We start from the raw sequence: 21,773 nt of genomic DNA on the forward strand, positions 1-21,773 counted from the left end.
TGTAAAGCTCTTGGCAAATGGATGGCTAAACTCATAACATGATTTAAAAGTCAAATTTCAGAATCAGATTGTTAACAGAATGCCAAGCATTCTGTAATGTAATATTATTGGATGAATTTTCACCATGACTTTAACTTTCCTAGTTATCATTCTCAATATTTCTTGGTTTACACTGACAATTTAGTAGTGTGAATGCAAATTTATACTCTACCTGCATTTGGCAACAGGTCCTTATTTTCATCCCATTTGAGCTCAAAACTGTAGAAGCAGATCATATATTCCAGGTCCATTAGTATCACTGACAGGCTGTTTAGCTGATCAGCTAGCCAGAAATCAGCAAAGCCTACTTTATGGAATGGGGCTGTAAATACTCGAAACTGAAAGAAAAAGTCAGCCAACACAGAAACAAAAGAAGTTATACTATTTGTATATTTTGTGTCTGATCATTCAGCATGATTGCCTTTGGGAGTAAAATGAGACTAATGAGCTAATCATTGACAAAAACAAGCAACAGTGGCTAGGTTGAGAATTAATAGTGAAGGAAGTTGAATGTGTAAATAAGGAAATAAAGTAAGGTGATAGGAATAACTGCAGTTGAAAAAATAGAAAGATGAGAGGAGAGAAGACTTAAAGACAAGAGCAAAAGAAGAGTAAGCACTGAAGGGAGAACTACTGAAAGGAAATCTAATTTAGGCTGTAAATTGGCTAGACACAAGAGTATTATGATCTAGATATTCTAGAATATTTTCCTATCATAGTTAACTAAACACAAAGCTTGTGTTTGTCTGCAAAGAAAAGCTAAGAATGATATATCATCTCATACATTTTATTCTAAAAAACTGGCTTCTGTTTCACTAATGTCATGATAATAATTTCTTCCTGTTGTTCTGAAAACAATAATAAATATATTAAAGTTGAATGTAATGACCACTATTTCATGTAGTATATTTTTCTTAGGGCTCAAGTATGCTTTAACTCAATTGTTAGAATTCTAAATGTAGGTACTATACATATTTCCCTTGTAAATAAACTCATCCCTAGCTATTCAGTGGAAGTCTAAGAACAGAAATCCTGACACTGCAAAGAAAACCAGATTAGAGTCTAATGTTATCATCATAAATATACTTAAGATGTGAAGATTGTCTTGATAAACCTGTGTGAAGATGGTATGAAAGCAGCTTTTATTTTCACTCTATCAGACTCCCTCATATTATACGAGAAATGTACTGAAAGAATTTTGTCTAAGGAGTAGCGTGTCATTGAGTATACTCAGTGGACAAATTTAATTTGAGAGTCTATAAAAACTCTCCTTTTAGACTTGACTTGTTCTTTCTATTCTTTCACTAAATGGTTTTCTGGGTGAAAGTGTGTCTTTGATCTCTGAAAGTGACACAATGAAGGCTCTGAGACATTGTTTTTCTACAGGCAGTATATTTTGGCTCCATGCTTCATTCTATTGATAACTCTCATACTCTTTCTGTGGGTCCAACAAGCCAGAGAGTTAAGTTCTGGATAATGCATACTTTTTTGGGTAGAGAAGGAGGGGGAATGGCTACAGTAGGATGTTAATCAATAAATGTAAGTGAATACAGATAAACAGTCAAGATAACCTTTAAATTTCTACTTTTTAGACTTGTGAATAAATATATCTTTTCCAAAATCAACTTTTATATTTTACTAATTTGATCCACTAGATCAAAGTTAAATATTTAAAATAAAGTGACCAACAAGCCTAACTGATAATTATTAGAGCTTAAAAGTATAGTTTATTGAAATCAGGTACCAGTAGCTTATGCCTAGATACTTGGGGGGCTGAGAGTTGGAGGACTGAGGTTTGAGGCCAAACCCACAGAGAAAAATTCTTGGGACCTTCTCTCAACCAATCTGGGTACAGTGACATGAGCCTGTCAACCAAAGCTGGATAGGAGGCTGAGAAAGGGAGGATTGCAGCTGTAGGTCAACAAGGTCAGAAAAGTCCATAAGATCCCATCTCAATGGAGGGAAGATAGATGTATTAGCATGATGCTGTCATCTTAGCAATGATGAGAAGCCTTAAATAGGCATAAAGTAGCCCAGGTCTTACCACTAAGCAGGAAGCAAAACTCTAATTTAAAAATAACCAGCATAAAACAGGACTTAAGAGGCATGACTTAGGGGTAGAGTACTTGCTTAGCAAGTGCAAGGCCCTCAATTCAAACATATACTATTAGGTAAAATGAAGGAAGAAATGGGATTTATTACAGTCAAGAACAAAAATTAAGCTCCAAATTAAACTCAGAGATATAGCAAGATATTTCTACCACTTTCCTAAAATAAAATGTTATAATCTGCATAACAAAATAATGGGTGATGTAAAACTCACTTTATTTCCTGGCCACTTTATAGGTCATTTTAAGAGGGAAAATGCTACACAAAAGTTTCTGGACTTACCAGCAGCTTAAGGAGCCAAAACCGAGACTTATAATAAAAGGTTTTGGTGGGGTTGATAAGAAAGAAGACCATAAATCCATAAAGGGCAAGTGGATACACATATGTGGGGATGACACTAATTGGAGCAAAGAAGCATGCCAAAAGGCTCAGGCACCACAATATCCCCAGGAATCCAGCAATCTGGTAAAGGATAGGGAAGTAAAAAGAAGAAAGAAAATTAGTTTTATTTTTATCACTAAGGAGTTTCGTTAATAAACAAAGATAAGCAAAATGATTAGTAATAAGTCAATAATTCTCTTCTAGTAGTTCAATTTCAGTACTTATTAAACCTACTATACAACTAAGGCAAACAATATTCATAGGATTTTATGTCTTGCTTTGGTTACCTCAAAAAGATGTTGATGAGACAAATTGCTTCTTGGATTAAGTTCAAAGATGAGCACATGATTTACTCCAGCCTGTCTCCAACCATATGTGTTGATGCCCAGTAGAAAAAGGAATTCAATCAGAAGAAAGCCACCACGATAGATTCTTATCAAGGGCCATATACTTCTATCTGTTTCAAGTTTAAAGACAGCTGAAAGAAAATTTATGGGTTAGTTATAAAATTCATGATATTACTTTTAATTACTTTCTCATTTTCTAAGACCTGGCCCTGGCATAGTATTTTTCATAAATTAAACCTATAGGGCTGGGATATGGCCTAGTGGCAAGAGTGCTTGCCTCGTATACATGAGGCCCTGGGTTCAATTCTCCAGCACCACATATACAGAAAACGGCCAGAAGTGGCACTGTGGCTCAAGTGGCAGAGTGCTAGCCTTGAGCAAAAAGAAGCCAGGGACAGTGCTCAGGCCCTGAGTCCAAGGCCCAGGACTGGCCAAAAAAAAACAACCTATACCTATATTATTTCAACTTGCCTCCAGATTCTTTTTGCATTTACTCTGCAGAATGTCATTAGAGCAATTTTCCTCAAACTTGGCTTTTAGCATGTTATTCCACTGCTCTATTTTTTCTTAGATTATAGTGAAGAATGCTGAAATGGCTTAAGATCACAATGTTTGACAAGAAATGTACTCACTGCTTTATGTATGTAACTGTAACCCCTCTGCACATCACCTTGACAATAGAATTCAATTAAAAAAAGATCAGTTATGTCAGCTGGGGATTTCTGAAATAATACAATCTCTTTGGTTGTTTTCTTTTCCATTAAACTAGATACAACAGTATCTAATTCACAGAGGTGTAAAAATTAAGAGAGAAAAATAAGCCAATGTGAAAACGTAAGTGTCACACAAATAGCAACAGTTATTTATAGTAAGCTTACAATGTGCTAAACATTATTCTAAGTGTTGCTTATAATTCATTTAATTAATAAAATTACTGTGTGAACTAAAAAATATTGTCTATTTTGATTCATAAGGAAACTAAAGCACAGAGGTTTAGTAACTTGCCCAGTTAGCTACCTACTACAGGGCTAAGTCAGACAGTTTTGCTCCAAAGTTCATATTATCAAGTATTGTTTTGGATGCAACTGTTCACTAGCACCATCATTCTATGGCTCTACTATAATAATAATTTTTTTGAGATATTGTTTCATCTTCTGCCCATACTAGCCTGGACCAGAATCTTCTGGCTCTCAGACACCCAAGTAGTTAGGATTACAGTGAAAAGCCACCCATACCAGGCTTAGCTTTCCTATAATTAAAATGTTCAAATACCTTAGCTTCACAAATTCAAGTTCTTGACAATCTAATCTCTAGTAATTTTAAATTTAATTAAAAATTATTTAAATTAATTTTTTACTTTATTATTTTTAATTAATCTTAATTTTCCCCCTTTTGGTGCCTTTACTAGAATTTGAATTCAAGGCCTCATGTTCTTCCCAGGCTTTCTCTGCTCAAGGTTGGTGCTGTACCAGTGAGCCACACCTCCAATTCTGCCTTTTCACTAGACAGATGAAAATAAAAGTCTCCTGGATCTGTCTGTCCAGGATGGCTTTGAAGTGGGATTCTCAGATCTCAACTTCCTGAGTAGCTAGGATTACAGGGGTGAGCCATCAGTGCCTGATTGTGATTTATCTTCTATTTCCTGTGTTTTGCTAGGACTTACAATATTTCTTATTGGAATATGCAAGCTCTTAGGCATAGGAACCAGGTCTTCCTGTATTGCTATACTCTTCCTTCCCTCCCTTTTTTTAATAAGAAAAAGAAAGAACATATACCAAATGCCTAAACTAATGTTTGGCCAATTATGAGTATTAAGCATATTTAGGTCACATGATCAGGAAAAACTTTCAGGAAACACATTTGCTAAGATCTCAGGGAAACAGAAACAAAACCACTGGAATATTAGAAGACCCTAGGTAGACAGAAAGTACAAAGGGCCCTAGGAAAGAAGGTCAAGGTCATTATGACTAGAATGGCCAAGAGGTAAATTGGGAGAGCTTTCCAGTTGCAGATTAGATAGGATTTTTATAGTACTTCTTTAAGATTTAAGCTTTTATTGTGATGTATAACTCAGTGGAAAGAAGTACTTTCCATTATTACAGCTGGATTTAAACTTAATGTGTTCAGATTTGGAAAGCATGTCAAATGAAAGTGCTCTCCAAATCACTGTACCCGATTTTACTTCTATCTTCCCATCCATTTTAATATTTACATGGTATTCTGTTGTATAGGGGTAATTAAAAATACATATGCATATATATTTACAACTATGGTCAAGGATGTCTATAGATAAAATTGTTTAAAGTGATATTTAACATTTTTATATATATTACTAAATTATTTTCAAAAAAGCTTGCAACCGTATTCTTACCTTTAGTTTGTATAAGTGCCTATGTCTCACCTTTAACCAACTGTAAATGACTAAAGACAGTGCAATATGATATAGATAGATAGATAGATAGATAGATAGATAGATAGATAGATAGATAGATAGATAGATAAAAGAATCTATAAGATAGCCAAGTTAAAAATCTTCATGAAGGGGCTGGGGATATGGCCTAGTGGCAAGAGTGCTTGCCTCGTATACATGAGGCCCTGGTTCGATTCCCCAGCACCACATATACAGAAAATGGCTAGAAGTGGCGCTGTGGCTCAAGTGGTAGAGTGCTAGCCTTGAGCAAGAAGAAGCCAGGGACAGTGCTCAGGCCCTGAGTCCAAGCCCCAGGACTGGCCAAAAAAAAAAAAAAAAACTTCATGAAATTAAATTATGGAATACACAATTTATCAGACAAATTACTAGACACTGGGCCATGTCTCCTGAGAAACCAAAGCAATTAAACACATAACTTTTTATGTGAATGCTCAAAAAAAAATCATGCTTGTACATGTATTAATTAGTACTGCTGCATTCCTCCTCACCCTCAACACTGAGGCCCTGCTGGGACATAAATAAGGGTCTGCTGGGTTTAATGGTATTGACCCTACCCCTCCATAACAGGCAAAAAGATAAAACAAAAAAGGTTCGGAGGTAAGAAAATCCCATGCATAACATTAAACACATAAATCACACACATAAAAAAATCCACCAGTGTATCACAAAATAGTCTATACTAAACAAAACCCTTTGCGCTGAATAAAAAAAAAGACCTTTTTTATTAATTCACGTGAAAATATAGTTTATATTTTTCTGATTTTTTAATGAAGGTGATGATGTTATTACTTGTAATTAAATGATATGTAGAAAACACAAATAGCAAAAAATAGAAACAAAAATCAAAAAAACAAATATTTAAAATCTCAGGTTCCTCCAGGCAAATAGTTTCAACTAGAGAGCTAGTAACCAAAATATCCTTCAACAATCTATTTAATTATAATTATAACTGTGTAATAATTTATTATAAAACTAAACTGTTCATTGGAGTTTGCAAAGGAGTATGATTTAGAAATAGGTATTATGTTTTAGACTTTCAGTGTAATCATAATGAATGCACAAGATGCTGTCTTCGATTGTATTATTTTTTTATTTCATGTTCCTTAACAGGGCCAGGTATGTATAACGGATGATCAAGAAATAATTTTCACAACTCATGATAGTTCATAATTGTTCTCCACACTTGTCTTGGAAATTAAAGAATGCCACTGACAAATGAGTAAGAGTGTTTTTCATACAGAATAACCTCTACTACCTTACACCACATATTCACAACTACATATATGCTTTACTTATACTTCTCATATGATTCTATGAGCTGGTCTCAAAGCTAGCTTTTTCCATAACACCTATTTCACTCCAGGTAAATTTACCACCTTACTCTTTCATAAGCCACTCCTTCCCTCCTTAAAGCTTACCCTTACCCTAGGCTCACTAAAATTTCTTTGCTCATCTGTTTCCTTTTCAGAAAATACATTTCATTCCATTAATATCTAGCTTAAACATCATTTCTTGCATCAAGTCTTCCCTGATAGTCTCATTTAAAAGTGCTTGGCTGCAACTGGGTACCAGTGGCTCATGCTTGTAATCTTAGCTACTGAGGAGGCCGAGATTTAAGAATCATGATTTGAAGCCAGGCCAAGGCAGAAAAGTCTGAGAGACGCTTATCTCCAATAAACTACTTAGAAAAAGCCAGAAGTGGTGCTGTAGCACAACTGGTAGAGCACAGCCCTGAGCAAAAAGAGGCTCAGAGTACCCAGGCCCTGAGTTCAAGCAGCAGGGCAGAGCAGGGGAGGGGAGAGAAAGGGAGGGAAGGAAGGGAGGGAAGGCAAAAGGGAAGGGAAGGAAAGGCAAAAGGGAAGGGAAGAGGAGGGGATGGAGGGGAAAGAAAGGAAAAAGGAAAGGGAAGGGAAAGGGTGGGGAGGGGTTGGGAGGGGAGGGAGGAGAGGAAAGGAAAGGAAAAGAAAAAAGTGCTAAGTTGTTCCTTTGAACTGCTTAAAACATTTAATACCTTCTACTTCAAAGTATATCATTATTATTATTATTATTGTGTTAATCTTCCTAATATAATACTTTGTAAGAAAAGAAATTTTCTTTTCTATCTTTTTTTTCTTTTGGCCAGTCCTGGGCCTTGGACTCAGGGCCTGAGCACTGTCCCTGGCCTCTTCTTGCTCAAGGCTAGCACTCTGCCACTTGAGCCACAGCGCCCCCTGGCCGTTTTCCATATATGTGGTGCTGGGGAATCGAACCGAGAGCTTCATGTGTAGGAGGCTCCCAGCCCCTTTCTTTTCTATCTTAATGCTCAGCAGCTAGCTCAATAATGTAGATCTATCTTTGTGCTGTAGTCTATGAATTCTATATCAGTATGCTATATTTACCCTAAAGAAACAGAGCTAGATTAATATCCATCCGATCACAGATTACGTATAAAAATGTTGTATCATAAGCTTAGGGTAGATAATATATTAGAGTTAATTCTTAACAACTCATGGGAAGGAGAACTATGACACAAAAACATACTTTGTTGATAGGTAAAGTTCATATACTCTCTGAAAGCTATCACAACTTGGGTTATAGTTTCATAATACATAACTGAAACTGTTAGGGAGAATAATTATGAAATTTAATGAGTTGTGAAAATTTTTTCTTGATCATCTGTTATACATACCTGGCCCTGTTAAGGAACATGAAATATAAAATAATACAATTGAAGACAGCATCTTGTGCATTCATTATGATTACACTGAAAGTCTAAAACATAATACCTATTTCTAAATCATACTCCTTTGCAAACTCCAATGAACAGTTTAATTTTATAATAAATTATTACACAGTTATAATTATAATTAGATAGATTGTTGAAGGATATTTTGGTTACTGGCTCTCTAGTTGAAAGTATTTGCCTGGAGGAATATGAGATTTTAGATAATATTTGTTTTTTGATTTTTGTTTCTATTTTTTATTTTTTGCTATTTGTGTTTTCTACATATCATTTAATTTCATCTTTCTTCTTTTCCATCTATTTAAATGTCCCTAACATTTTCTGAGTTTTTGTGTTCCATACAGTGTTCTAACAATGAAGATGGACTGGGGAACAGAAAAGACAAAAGCCTAAGCAGCAAAATTTACACTGTAGTAGGAAAACAGAGATAAATATGTAATTTATTTTAATTATTTTAGGGTAGGGTATCAGTTGACCAGGTAAGGTCTACTGAAAAAGCAGTATATGAAGAGGGAATCTAAATGAATGGACAAAGTAAGCTACTTAGAGAGCTTGGGAAAGATACCACTGCAAGTACCTTAGATAAAAAAGAACTTGGAATTTTCAAAGAACAGTAGGTAAAACTGAGTGAGTGTAGGGGAGGATGACAGGTTATAAAGCAAGAAAGGCCCATGGGGACAATATCCTACCATATTTTATAGGCCATTGTAAAATATTTGGATTGTATTGTAAGAGAAACTGGGAATGGATTTCAAACAGAAGAGTAACATGATCTAATTTACATTAAAACAAACAAAACACCATAGGTTTATGGTTATACAAGGAAGTAACAGTAGATTCAAGGAAATAAGCTCAGGGGAAAAAAAAAAACTTTGCTTAGAGGTACTAGTGGAGGTAGCGAGAAGCAGTTAGATTTAGATAATTTGAATAGACAGCAACAGGATTTGCCTGTGGATTAGTGATGAGTGAGGTTTTAGGTTAAATCTTAAATGTTCCCTAAAAGCTCATGTGTTAAAAACTTTGTTCTCAGATGATGGTTCCATTAGCATATTTAGAAACTTTAGCAGGAAGTAGGGTCTAGTTGGAAAAGTAGGTCATTGGGGATATGCCATAATATGGTTTAATGTGAACCAAACTCCTTCCTAATTTTCTCTTTTCCAGCCACCATGAGTTTGGCTCCACCATTTGCTCCCCATTACAATGTTCTGGCCACACCTAACATGACAGGACCAAGCCATGGGCTGAAACCTTGAGTCAAAATAAACATTTCCTCCTTTAAGATGCTAATCTCAGATATTTTGTCACAGTGATGGAAATCTGACTAACATCAGGGAAAACAGAAGCTAAAAGGTTTCAGCCTAAGAAACTGGGCAACAGGTGATAGCACAGAAAAAGGGCCTGTTTGGGGTTAGAAAATGAAGAGTTGGGGCTGGGAATATGGCCTAGTGGCAAGAGTGCTTGCCTTGTATACACAAAGCCCTGGGTTCGATCCCTACCACCACATATATAGAAAACGGACATAAGTGGCGCTGTGGCTCAAGTGGCAGAGTGCTAGCCGCCTTGAGCAAAAAGAAGCCAGGGGCAGTGCTCAGGCCCTGAGTTTAAGGCCCGGGAATGGCCAAAAAAGAAAGAAAATAAAGAGTTCTTTTTTTCCATGTAAGTGTGGGGTGCCTACTGAATAGTCACATAGCCAATTAGTCCTTAACATATCAATGGTATTCATAGCAATAGGTTAAAGTAAGACTACCTACACAGGAAATAAATAATAGTAGAGATGTAAGGACTGAATCTAATGGGACTCCTCAACATTTCTTTATCACAAAAAAAGAGTATAGCTAGTGAAAGACACTGGAAAAAATCCACAGGCAAAATTTACTAGGAAAGCCAACTTAAGAAAATATTTTAAGAAGCAGTGATAAACAATGTAAAATGCTATTGCGAGGTTGGTAAAAATTTTTTAGAGAAATTTAGTAAGACTATACTTTCCTTACCATTTCATTATTTCTTGGTATTGAGACTATCACTGCGCTTAGCACTCTTTTCTACCCTCTTTCTAAAGTTTTAACTTGTATATTACATAAACAAGTTTCTTAAAACTATGTATCAAAGCAGTTATAAATAGTTCTGGAAAAGGCTAAGAGGATTTCCAATAAGCAAAGTAAATGAGTTTTGGCAAATGAGTTTTGGTGAATAAATTGCATAAGGTTTATTTATCATCATCTATGATTAAAATGCCTAAAATTCTTGAATTCAAAGAAGTCTGAAGAAACTGAAGTTAAAACTAAAAAATGAAGAATAAGAGGTCAATGATTAAAAGTGTAATTATACTCAAAGGCAAAAGAGAAAAATAGCTGGGTACTGGTGGCTCATTCTGTAATGCTAGCTACTCAGGAGGCTGAGATCTGATGATCATGGTTCAAAGCCAGAACAGGTAGGAAACTCTATGAGACTCTTATGTCCAATAAGCTACTCAGAAAAATACAGAAGTAAAACTGTGGCTCAAGTGGTAGAGTGCTAGCCTTGAGCAAAAAGAAGCTCAAGGACAGACCCCAGGCCTTGAGTTCAAGCCCCAGGACCAGCACAAAAACAAAACAAGTAAGAGACAAATAACCAACCTACAAACAAAAAAATTAGCCCTGACAAATTTCTTTCAATATTTTTGGTAGAAGAATGCTTGATTTTTTTGTACCCTGGGGCAGAATATGACACAGGCTATTAATTAGGATAAATTATTTCAAAAAATTTAAACTACTTACCTGCAAGCACAAGGGTAATATTTAGTACAATGAATATTCCACAAAATAGGCCAACTCTAAAAGTAGTCCATGCTGGTGCAGGCTGTGGACCAAAACACAGCATTTTGAGTATAAGGCAATATCAACTACATCTAGCATATGCTATGATAAGCAGTATAAGCTTCAACAATCCATAAAAATAGCCAGTGGAAGAAAAAAAATGGGGCTGAATACACAATTTGCAACAGTGAGAACAGAACAAGGAAACCTCTTAGGGATGCTGTTTTAAATGGAAGGAGGAAGAGTATGATATGTGAAATTGAAGTGTAAACTGTATAGGTAAGTGACAACTCCTCCCCTGTGTAACGATTATAAGCCAATAAAAATAAATACAAAAGGAACCTATGAAACTGTAATAGTGTTTCATGATCCAAAAACTCTTTTTTTGGTGACAGGGTCTTGTTTATTTCTAAGTAGTCCAGGATATCTATGTAGTCCAGGCTGTCCTTGAACTTGTGATCTTCTTGTTCAGTCTCCCCAGTGCTGGGATTCTGCCACCATGTCTTGCAATGATCTGGATGTTTATAAGTCTGAATCACAGAATTATCCATGAACTATATCCTATAAACTAGAATAGAGTTGCCAGTTATTTTATAAAAATCTAACCTGAATCATGAAATAAATAGGATTATAAACTTTTTTTTTTTTTTTTTTGGCCAGTCCTGGGCCTTGGACTCAGGGCCCGAGCACCATCCCTGGCTTCTTCCCACTCAAGGCTAGCACTCTGCCACTTGAGCCACAGCGCCGCTTCTGGCCGTTTTCTGTATATGTGGTACTGGGGAATCGAACCTAGGGCCTCGTGTATCTGAGGCAGGCACTCTTGCCACTAGGCTATATCCCCAGCCCAGGATTATAATCTTAAGACATCTAATTGTGCATACATTAATGACTTTTTTATAGCAGAGAATTTAAAAAAATTTTATTAATTAAATTTTGTTGACAAGGTGTTGTGCAAAAGGGGCACAGTTACATGATAAAGCAGTAAGTACATTTCTTGTGATATCTTACACCCTCGTTTTTCTTTCCCTTCCCTAGTCAGGTAGGCATATATACAATACCCAGTGTACCAAAATCATATACAGTAACCATGTAGCGTAAGCCAAAGGAGATTCACCTAGTACTTTAAATGTAACGTCAACAGTAGAATCCCCCTTTTTCTCTTGGAGTTGTTTTTGCTTCTCCTCATCTTATATGATCATATGTACATAGCTGTTGAGCTATTATAGCAGAGAATTTAAATGCAATTTTACCTTTTACAACATATACATCTCTAATTTTTATTTTACTTTCCTGCCTGGGCTAGCTTCAAGCCACAACACACCTGCAGCCTTCTGAGTAGTTAGGATTACAGGTGTTAACCAATGATACATCTTCCCCTCTCCTCTTTCCCCCCAATTCCTGGGGCTTGAACTCTGGACCTTCTTTGGTGCTGACCGTGAGCCTCTTTGTGCTCAAGGATAGCACTCTATCACTTGAGCCATAGTGCCATTCCCGGCTTTTTCTGAGTAGTTTATTGGAGATAATAGTCTGATGGAGTTTCCTGACTGGGCCAGCTTTGAACTGTAATCCTCAGATGTCAGTTTTCTAAGTAGCTAAGACTACAGGTTTACTGGGGCCTGGACATCTATACATTTTTAAGTAAATATTTAATTGGAGTTTATATGTTTGGTATTATGAATAATTAGACACAATGGTAAAAATAACATTTCTTTTCTGATACTGCCTATGATATTATACTGGGATGATTTAAATGAATTTTTCAAGATATACTAATGTACCTTTAGTATAATATGCTACAATTTTTAGAGTTTGAGGCCAGCCTGGGCATAAAAGTTTGTTAGACTTCATCACAACCAATGGCTAGGCATGGTGGTGTATGCCTGTCACCCCAAGCTACAGGAGAAGCACAATGGCTGGCTGCAATAGCATGTGCCTGTAATCCAAGAAATAAAGGGAAGAACAAAATGGGAAGAACAAGAGTCCCTATTTAAAAAATAACCAACACAAAAAGGTGCTGGAAAAGGTGCTGGAGGCATGGCTCCAGTGGTAAAGGTTATTGGAATCATATGGTACATACTTTTTTTTTGTGATACTGGGGTTTGAACTCAGAACCTCACATTCACATTGGTTAGGCTGGGGCTCTATTACTTAAGCCATGCCTTAGCCCTGCTTTTTTTTGTCGGTTGTTGGTTGTGGGACTTGAACTCAAGGGCGTGGGTACTGTGTCTCTGAGCCTCGTTGTGCTCAAGGCTAGTGCTCTACCACTTGAGCCATAGCATCACTTCCAGTTTTTGAATGGTTAACTGGAGACAGAGTCTCAGGGAGACTTTTCTGCCTCAGCTGGCTTTGAACCATGATCTTCAGATCTCAGCTTCCTGAGTAGCTAGGATTACAGGAATAAGCCATCAGCACCAGCTTCAGCCCTGCTTTTTGTTGGTTATTTTAGAGATGGAGTCTAGTAAACTATTTTGCCTGAACTGGCCTTGCACAATAATACTCTGGATTACAGCCTTCTAATTAGTTAAGATACAAGCAAGAAAAACTGGTATTTGGTTTAATATGCACTGTTTGATTTTGTTGTTGTTTTCTTTTTAAAATCTGCCTCAGGGTAAATATTTTACAAGACATCTGGGCTGTTGCATGTATTTACAGATACTGCCGAGTAGTATTTCATTGTACAGATATACTGCAAATATTTTATCCCTTTCCTACAATGGACATTTAAGTTATTTTTAGTTGTACACTATTATGAATAAAATTGCTTTAAACCTTATATGGATATATGCTGAAATGGTCTTGGTAAATAGCTGGGAATGTGATAGCTAGTCATATAGTAGGTGCATATTTAACTTTTTAGGAAACTTCCTACCTATTTACTAATGTGGACATTTCATTTTATATGTTACAAGTAGTGCAGGAAATAAGAGTTCCAATTCCTTCAACAGTTAGCATGATGAATCATTCAAATCTGTCTCACTGTGTTTTTCATTCGCATGCCTCTACTGTTTAATGATATTAAATACCTAAGTTGCATGCTGAGTTTCCATCTGTACATTTTTCATGAAGCTCAAGTCCTTCCCATTGTTAAATTGGGTCATTTTTTGAGTAACAGAATTCTTTATAAAGTCATTTGTCAGATATTTTTTGTAATATTTTCTCCTAACCCAACGTTTTCTTCTCACTCTCTTAACAGGACCTTTCAACTAGATGTTTTTAATTTGGATGAAGTGATTCTGATAAAGTTATTTCTAAGAAATCTCCAAATAATCCAAAGATAGTGATGACTTCCATATTTTCTTCTTGAAAATGTTAGCTTTAGATTTTACTTAGATATATGATGTGAGAAATATGGAAAAGCTTTTTTTTTGGAATATGGAATTTAATTGTTCCAGCACCATTTTTAAAAGTGTTCTTCTTTCTTTACCTACTTGTTTTGTATATATGTATTGAAAAACAAGTGTCCAAAAATACTTAAATACTTTAGACTGTTATTGGACTCTATTCCACAGAAATATCTGCCTATTTTATACTAATATCACACTGTCTTTATTAGCTTTAATAATAACCTAGATAATGTTAACTTTTAAAGTTAGCTGTTCCAAAATTGTTTGGGCCTATTCTTGGTCCTTTTCATTTCCATGTAAATATTTTTAGTTTTCTTTTTTTATGCCAGTCCTGGGGCTTGGACTCAGGACCTAGGCACTGTCCCTGAGCTTCTTTTTTGCTCAAGGCTAGCACTCTACCACTTGAGCCAGAGTGCCAATTCCAGCTTTTTCTGTTTATGTGGTACTGAGGAATCAAACCCAGGGCTTCATGCATGTTAGGCAAGCACTCTACCACTAAGCCACATTCCCAGCCCCTACTTTACACGTCACGCATGCACATGTGCACGCACGTGCACAGGCACACACACACACACACACAAAATGGTTGAGAATTTTTAATAGGACTGCGTTGTAGCTATAAATCAACTTTAGAAATAAAGTATTATAAATATTGGATTAACAATACACCATGAACATGATGAGTCTTATTTATGTAGTCATTAATTTATTTTAGCAATATTTATTTTTCATTGTCTTTCATGTGTTGTCAGAATTATTACTAAACATTTCATATTTTGATGGTCTTATGAGCAGCATTATTGAAAAGGTTTTGATTTCTAATTGTTCTTGCTGAAATACAGGTATACAAATAATTTTGTAAACTTACACTCTAATTTGATTGGCAACCCTACCAGACCTCTTATCTTAATGGCTCAATGAATTTTCTCCATAGATCATCAGTACATAGGCAGATAAATCTCATAGTTTTGTACTTTACAATAAATAAGATAAATAATATTTTTAGACAGTCTTGTTATGTAGCTCAGTCTGACCTTGAACTCTTGATCTTCCTAACTCAAGTTTCCTGAGTACTAATATTATAAGCACTTGCCACTACATTTGGTTCTTGACATCTAGTTAAAAAAAAACCAACAACTAGACTAATAATAGTAGCAAGTACTTATAAATTTTGGCTTAATTTTTTATGATAATGAAGTTGGCCACCAGCTAGATTGTGTTATTATGTAAGTAAAATTATTAAGTAGAGAAAAGCCAAGAAACCTATATAATCAAACACTAACCTGAGCAGCTCCCAGAGGGGGTACACGTAATCGTTTCATAGCCTTTTGTCTGTCACCATCTTCAAGTTCATTGGTCACCACAGCCTAGAAAACAAATTATTAAATTCTGATATTATAAATAACTCTATACTAAAAAGGTATATACGTATATGCATATAATTTATATGTATATACATAGCTTTTACATATATGTATACATATATGCCCTAAATATAAATGTATATAAAAACAAAAAAATCATGAATTCAAAGATATCACCTATTTACAAAAGGTAAACAGAAAGGAAGATCTTTGTCTTTAAAAATAATATATTAGTATGAAATATATGGTAAATAGAATATACCATAAATAAATAGTTACTGTACCTCAGTTTCAGAGATGAGCTGATTGATTTTCTTGCACGTATAGAATGGGGCCACTTCTACATGAGCCACTCTCCAATCTGCTCCACGAGATGTTTCCAGAATCTTGTCATGCTTTTTAAGGATTTTTCGAAACCCTGTAAAATTCAGATTCTATAGAAAGAAAAGAGAAAAACATTATTAATTTCTACCATCATTAAAGAGGATGAAACACAATAAGCACTAAGCCTTGACAAAGCTGAATAAAGACTCAGTACCTAAGAAAACAACAGAATTTTTACAAAAGAATTCACTGTTGAACAGACAAAACTCTTGTTATCACTCAGAACATTTCCATTTCCATTTTATTATTACACTCTTCCAAAAATAGCTTCTATTATTGTACTGCATTAGTCAAAAGAACTTTTATGTATATCTTTTTGCATTTACAATGCACTAACACATTTATGTGGTTCTTTCCTTTGGGGAGGTAATCATGTATGTACCTGCAAGAAAACTTCAGTTTGGTTAACTTTCATTTCCTTTCCATTCATCTAAGTTTGGAGATAGGATCATGAAAGAGAGTCAATAGAAGTGATCATATCTGCAAGGTCAGCTAAAAATGAAAAGTATGTTTTTCTTCAATGATTCCATTTTTTTAGGAAGTTTTACTATTGATTAGGAGTTCTTACATGGCCAACAATGGTTTAGTAGACACATACGTTTTATCTTTATCCAAAACTACCACAGCTTCTTTTAAAAATAGGAAGCAAAACAGTACAAGAAATGTATCAAATGCCCAACGTATGAAACTGTAACCTCTCTGTACATCAGTTTGATAATAAAAATTTGAGAAAAAAAATACCTTAAGAGTAAAAAAAAGGAAGCAAACTGTTACTTCCTGAGTCAAAGGATAGCCCTTGAATACTGTACAAACTAATCTCCAAAAATAGAAGTTTTTTGCATATTGGCAACTCACACCTGTAAACCTATCAAAGTTGAGATCCAGAGGATCATATTCAAAGCCAGCATGAGAAAAAAAAGTCTATGAGATTCCATAACCCTAGCTACTTAGGAGGCTGAGATTTGAGGATCACAGTTCCAAATCAGCGTGGGCAGGAAAGTCTGTGAGACTCATATCTTCACTAAACTACCAAAAAAGTTGGAAATGGAGTTGGAGTGGTAGAGCAATAGCCTGGAGCAAAAGAAGCTCAGGGCCAGTGCGCCCAGGCCCTGGGGAAAAAAAAACAAAACACAAAACACAAGAAAAACCCAACAATTAAAAAAAACAACCACAGTGAAAAGCTAGGCTGGAGGTGTGCCTCAAGTATAGAGTACCAACAGAGCAAGTAAACAGAGCCAGCAAAAAGCACTGAGTTCAAAATCTCATACCAATCACCCCTCCATCAACCCCAAAATATTGACAGGGCACAGAGGCTGAAAACATCCTAGCTACTTGAGAAGTGGAGATGTGGAAGACCAACTTGAGCAAAAAATGTTGCCAAGTTTTTGGTTTTTTTTTTCCTTTTTGCTGTTTTTTGCTCTTTCCTTTTCATTCTGTTTGTTCATTTTTATGTCGTTGGAAGCTTAAGGGGAGGCACAGAAATGGGGCAAAGGGTGAACAAATGTAGCAATGGTACTCACAAATGAACTATACAACCTATGGGTGAGGATGAGAGTGAAAAACTGGGGAAAGCAAGGGAAGGGGTGACACTGTCCAAAAAGAAATGTACTCTTTACTTGACTTATGTAATTGTAACCATTCTGTACATCACTTTTATAATAACAATTAAAAAAAGAAGACTGACTCTCAACCAATGGCTGGGTAAAGTGCTATATGCCTAAAATTCTGACTATGCAGGGACTCACATTGAAAAAAGGGGGATCATGGTCAAGACCAGCCCCAGAAAAATGTTGATGAAACTGTATTTAAAACAATGGCTAAGTGTACTGGCATATGACTACCATCCTAGCTAAGGGAAAGCACAAATAAGAAAATCATAAACAGGTTAGCCCAGGCATGAAGCCAGACTCTTCTCTTAAGAAAGACCAACGCAAGCTAGGTGCCAGTGGTCCATGTTTGTAATCCTAGCTACTCAGGAGGCTGAGATCTGAAGGTCCTGGTTTAAAGCCAGCCTGGGCCAGAAAGTCTGTGAGATTCTTATCTCCAATTAATCACCAGAAAACTGGAAGCAGCACTGTGGCTGAAATGGAAGAGCAATAGCCTTGAGCTGGAGTTCAGGGATAGCACCCAGACCAAGAGTTCAAGACCCATGACTGACAAAAAAAAATAATAATAAAGAAAGAAAGAAAATGAAAGACCAATGCAAAAGGAGCTGATGGGGTGGCTCAAGTGAAATAGAGGATTTTGCCTAGCAAGCATGAGGCATGGAGTTTAAACTTTAGTACTGCCAAAAATAAAAAATAATAAACAAAAAATTAAACACTTGTCAAATTTGGTGCATAGTTTTGGCCAATTAAAAAAAACACAAAAGGCCCCAAGAACCCCAACACTAAAATACAGACTCCAAGAATAAAGATATGTTAGCTTCTTTTTCCTTTTGAAACACTTGGGCTCCTTGGCACAGGACGGAAACTCTTAATATATTTCAAGATAATTCTACTTCTTAGAATTTCTCTATTATTTTAAAAGAACACTGTTTAGGTTAAGTACCTGATAGTTCTGCAGCAGGATAAGACTGAGGTAGAACTCACTGAATGCCAGTTTAAGGTCTTTAATATTCCTATGTTGGACACGTTCTTCATGTGACAGGTGGAAGACTGGCTTTCTGCGTTGTCGCAATGTAGTAACACCAGTGGTTTCTTTCTGTGCATCCAGTGACGACTGAAGCTCATTCTGAAGTGTAGCAAACCTGCGTTGAGCCTCTGCAAGCTTTTCTATAAGAAATAAAAAAATAGGAGCACCAAAAAAGTTAAAAAAAAGAAAGAAAAAAACAACAAAAAAGCTAGTAAAAAGATATGAGGGCATGGTCAAGTGGTAGAACAACTGCCTAGCAAGCACAGGGCCTGAGTTCAAATACTACAACTGAGAAAAAAAAAAAGATATAAGCTGATAATGAGTTCTTACTAACTTCTGAGTGTTTACTAATTATGCTAGTTTGCTATTCTAGAATTTCTAGGAAGAATGTTACATGTACTATTCAGAACCCCACAAGACTATTAGCCTAGGTTTGAATAGCAGAAAGTTGGTTTATAGACTCACCCTACAGCAAATTTCTTAGTTCCAGAATGTAGTAGGCCAAAGTAGGAGAACAAAACTGATTCTGACCCTGAGGTAAGGAACAGGGATAAGTGGAAGGTGCTGTTCCTTTTCATTATCAAATGAATGGTGGTAATGGTATTTTGTTTTGTTTTTCTTTTGGACATTTTTTGTCTTTTGGGAGGAGCAAAGAGAAATACAGAAAGGGAGGGAAGAAGGATGAACAAATGCAGTCATGGCATTCAGTATACATGATTTGGGAAATGAAGTACACAACTTGTAGGCAGGGACAGGAGGGAGAAACTGGGGTAAAGTGAAGGCAGGGGTTACATTGTCCAAAAAATGTACTCATAACTGATTTATTAAATGGTAACCCCTCTATACAACACTTTAATAAAAAAAAACTATAAATGTTCATACTACCAGAAACACAGAAGATAAAGAATATTGGGTGTAATAACTATAACACATTGCCAGATACTTAAAAAAGACAAGGGTAGTACTGCTATCTATATCACACTGTTATTTAACTAATCTGTTTATTTTGTGCAGAAGTTAGATAAATCTTGGAAAATGAGGATTTAATTGTAAATCTAATCAGAAGTTCTCTAAGATGACAGTCTTCCAGATGTGGTATCATCACTGGGACAAATCAATATAGTACTCTAGCACCTGGTATGCAGCTACATATTTAATCATATAGGAATTCAACTATAAACTTAATAATATAGCTACTCAATAGCCAGCAGAGTTCAGCACTGATCCTCAGATATGGTCCCAGTCCACTGGGACTGGTTAGATAGGCAACTAGGAGAAGTTTGTATTCGATGTCTTCTATAAGTAGAAGAGAGACATTGACCTCTCTAGAATACTTGTATTTGTGATATGGATGTGCTTTCCCACCCATACACTTCTGCTAGTACTACCATCTTCAGGGTTGCCTTATCCACTATTACAGTATTTCACATAGATTTATTTATTTATTTATCATCATTCATTACATAGCAAAGGCAACAGGCAATGGATTCATATCAACAGAGACTTACTAAAGTTGAGTTTGGGAGATAAAACTCTGAAAGTGTTATTTTGTTTGTTTTTACTGTTCTGGGGCTTGAACTCAGGGCCTGGGCACTGTTCCTGAGCTTTAATGCTCAAGGCTAGTGCTCTACCAGTTGAGCCATAGCTCCAATTACAACTTTTTTTTGGGGGGGGAGGAGTAGTTTACTGGAGTCTTGTAAGAGTCTCCTGAACTTTCCTGCCCCGGCTGGCTTCTAACCATGATCGCAGATGTCAGCCTCCTGAATTGCTAGGATTACAGGAGTGAGCCACTGATGCCTAGCTGAAAGTGCTATTTTACAGGGTACAACAAGGAGATCATTATATGGTGATAGCTCTACCATAAACCCAATATACAAACCCAGGAATCAAGCGATGGAAGCAGAAGTGGCTCCTCTAATTTGTATGCCTAATAATCACTGGCATAATTTTGGTTTTTCATCCTACAATGTGAACTCTGTCTGTCGGTTAGTTCTCAATCAGATAGCTCTAGTAAATTGGAAGGTGAGATATCTACCTGGCCATTTGGGTATCCTCATAGCATAGATCCAAAAGGCAAAGAAGTTTACTGGTTAAAGTGATTGATTCTTTTCTAAAGCAAAAGTACTTTGCTAAAACACAATAGGAACAAGGAATATTATGCCTGGAAACTAGGGAATATGACTTGTACTTGGTATTACTAGGTAATTCTTTACATTTTACACAGGATTTTAGTATATTAAAGTGAAATGTTGCCAGGATTTCTTTCCATTTTTCCACACTGTCAGAAACAGAACACATTTCTTCAAACTCACATTGAAATTGATGGGATTTTATCTAAGTTCTCAGAGTTCTTTTTATACAAGTTATACAACTGTGTCTTAATTCAAAACGGCACAGAAATTGCTGGTTCTTTCTTAGGTCATGATACATTTTTGTATAAGTATTTTTTCTTTCAAACAAGTATTTATGTCCCTGCTACTAGGTAACCATCTGAAAAGTGTTAATAATATAACACATATATGTAATGGAAAACGGAATTGATTCGAAGTCAACTATGTTACACTGCTAATTAAGAAACCAAAATAGTATATATGAGTGATCAAAAAAGAAAAAAAATTTTTTTTCAGTCCTGGGGCTTGGGCCTGAGCACTGTCCCTGGCTTCTTTTTGCTCAAGGCTAGCACTCTGCCACTTGATCCACGGTGCCCCTTCTGGCCGTTTTCTGTATATGTGGTGCTGGGGAATTGAACCAAGGGCTTCATGTATATGAGGCAAGCACTCTTGCCACTAGGCCATACCCCCAGCCCCGAGTGATCAAATTTCATACTGTTAAGGAACTAATATATAAATTTACTTAGTTTCTATTTCCATAATCAGAGAACTATACATTCATTTGCTTTTCTGATTACATGCATTTGAAAATGTAAGAAGTCCAAGAAAATGGAAGGAAGGATTCCCTATGTGCCAGTGGTAAGTCAAGACACAAACGCCTTTCTATCTGGTAAGTTCCGTACTCATTTTGAAAAACTAACCTTAAATACTGATTTCTATATAAAGCCTTTCTTACCTAACAACTCTCTCAGGCACAATTTGAAGTTTGCTCCTGAGAGTTTTCCTAGAGCCATCTATACCCATGCATATAACACTCTATAATTTCTCCTTTACATGTTTCCTTCATTAACTGAGCTTTATAAAGGTAATAATTTTGTAATCTTTACCTGTGG

The 21,773-nt window shown here is 36.0% G+C and overlaps 1 protein-coding gene across 1 annotated transcript in view; it reads right to left on the reverse strand.

Moving 5' to 3' along the window:
* The window catches only part of Xpr1 (xenotropic and polytropic retrovirus receptor 1), a 132,268-nt gene that overhangs the window by 36,364 nt on the left and 74,131 nt on the right, over positions 1-21,773 (reverse strand). Inside the window, exons 4-10 of the mRNA XM_048357820.1 lie at positions 18,467-18,690; positions 15,817-15,966; positions 15,452-15,535; positions 10,786-10,867; positions 2,817-3,007; positions 2,431-2,610; positions 212-377 (exon numbers count right to left, since the gene is read on the reverse strand). Coding sequence (XP_048213777.1) covers positions 212-377; positions 2,431-2,610; positions 2,817-3,007; positions 10,786-10,867; positions 15,452-15,535; positions 15,817-15,966; positions 18,467-18,690 — 1,077 coding nt within the window. The remainder of the gene's footprint in view (positions 1-211; positions 378-2,430; positions 2,611-2,816; positions 3,008-10,785; positions 10,868-15,451; positions 15,536-15,816; positions 15,967-18,466; positions 18,691-21,773) is intronic.

The sequence above is a fragment of the Perognathus longimembris genome, chromosome 11, assembly GCF_023159225.1.
Source record: "Perognathus longimembris pacificus isolate PPM17 chromosome 11, ASM2315922v1, whole genome shotgun sequence".
NCBI classification, from domain to species: Eukaryota; Metazoa; Chordata; class Mammalia; order Rodentia; family Heteromyidae; genus Perognathus; species Perognathus longimembris.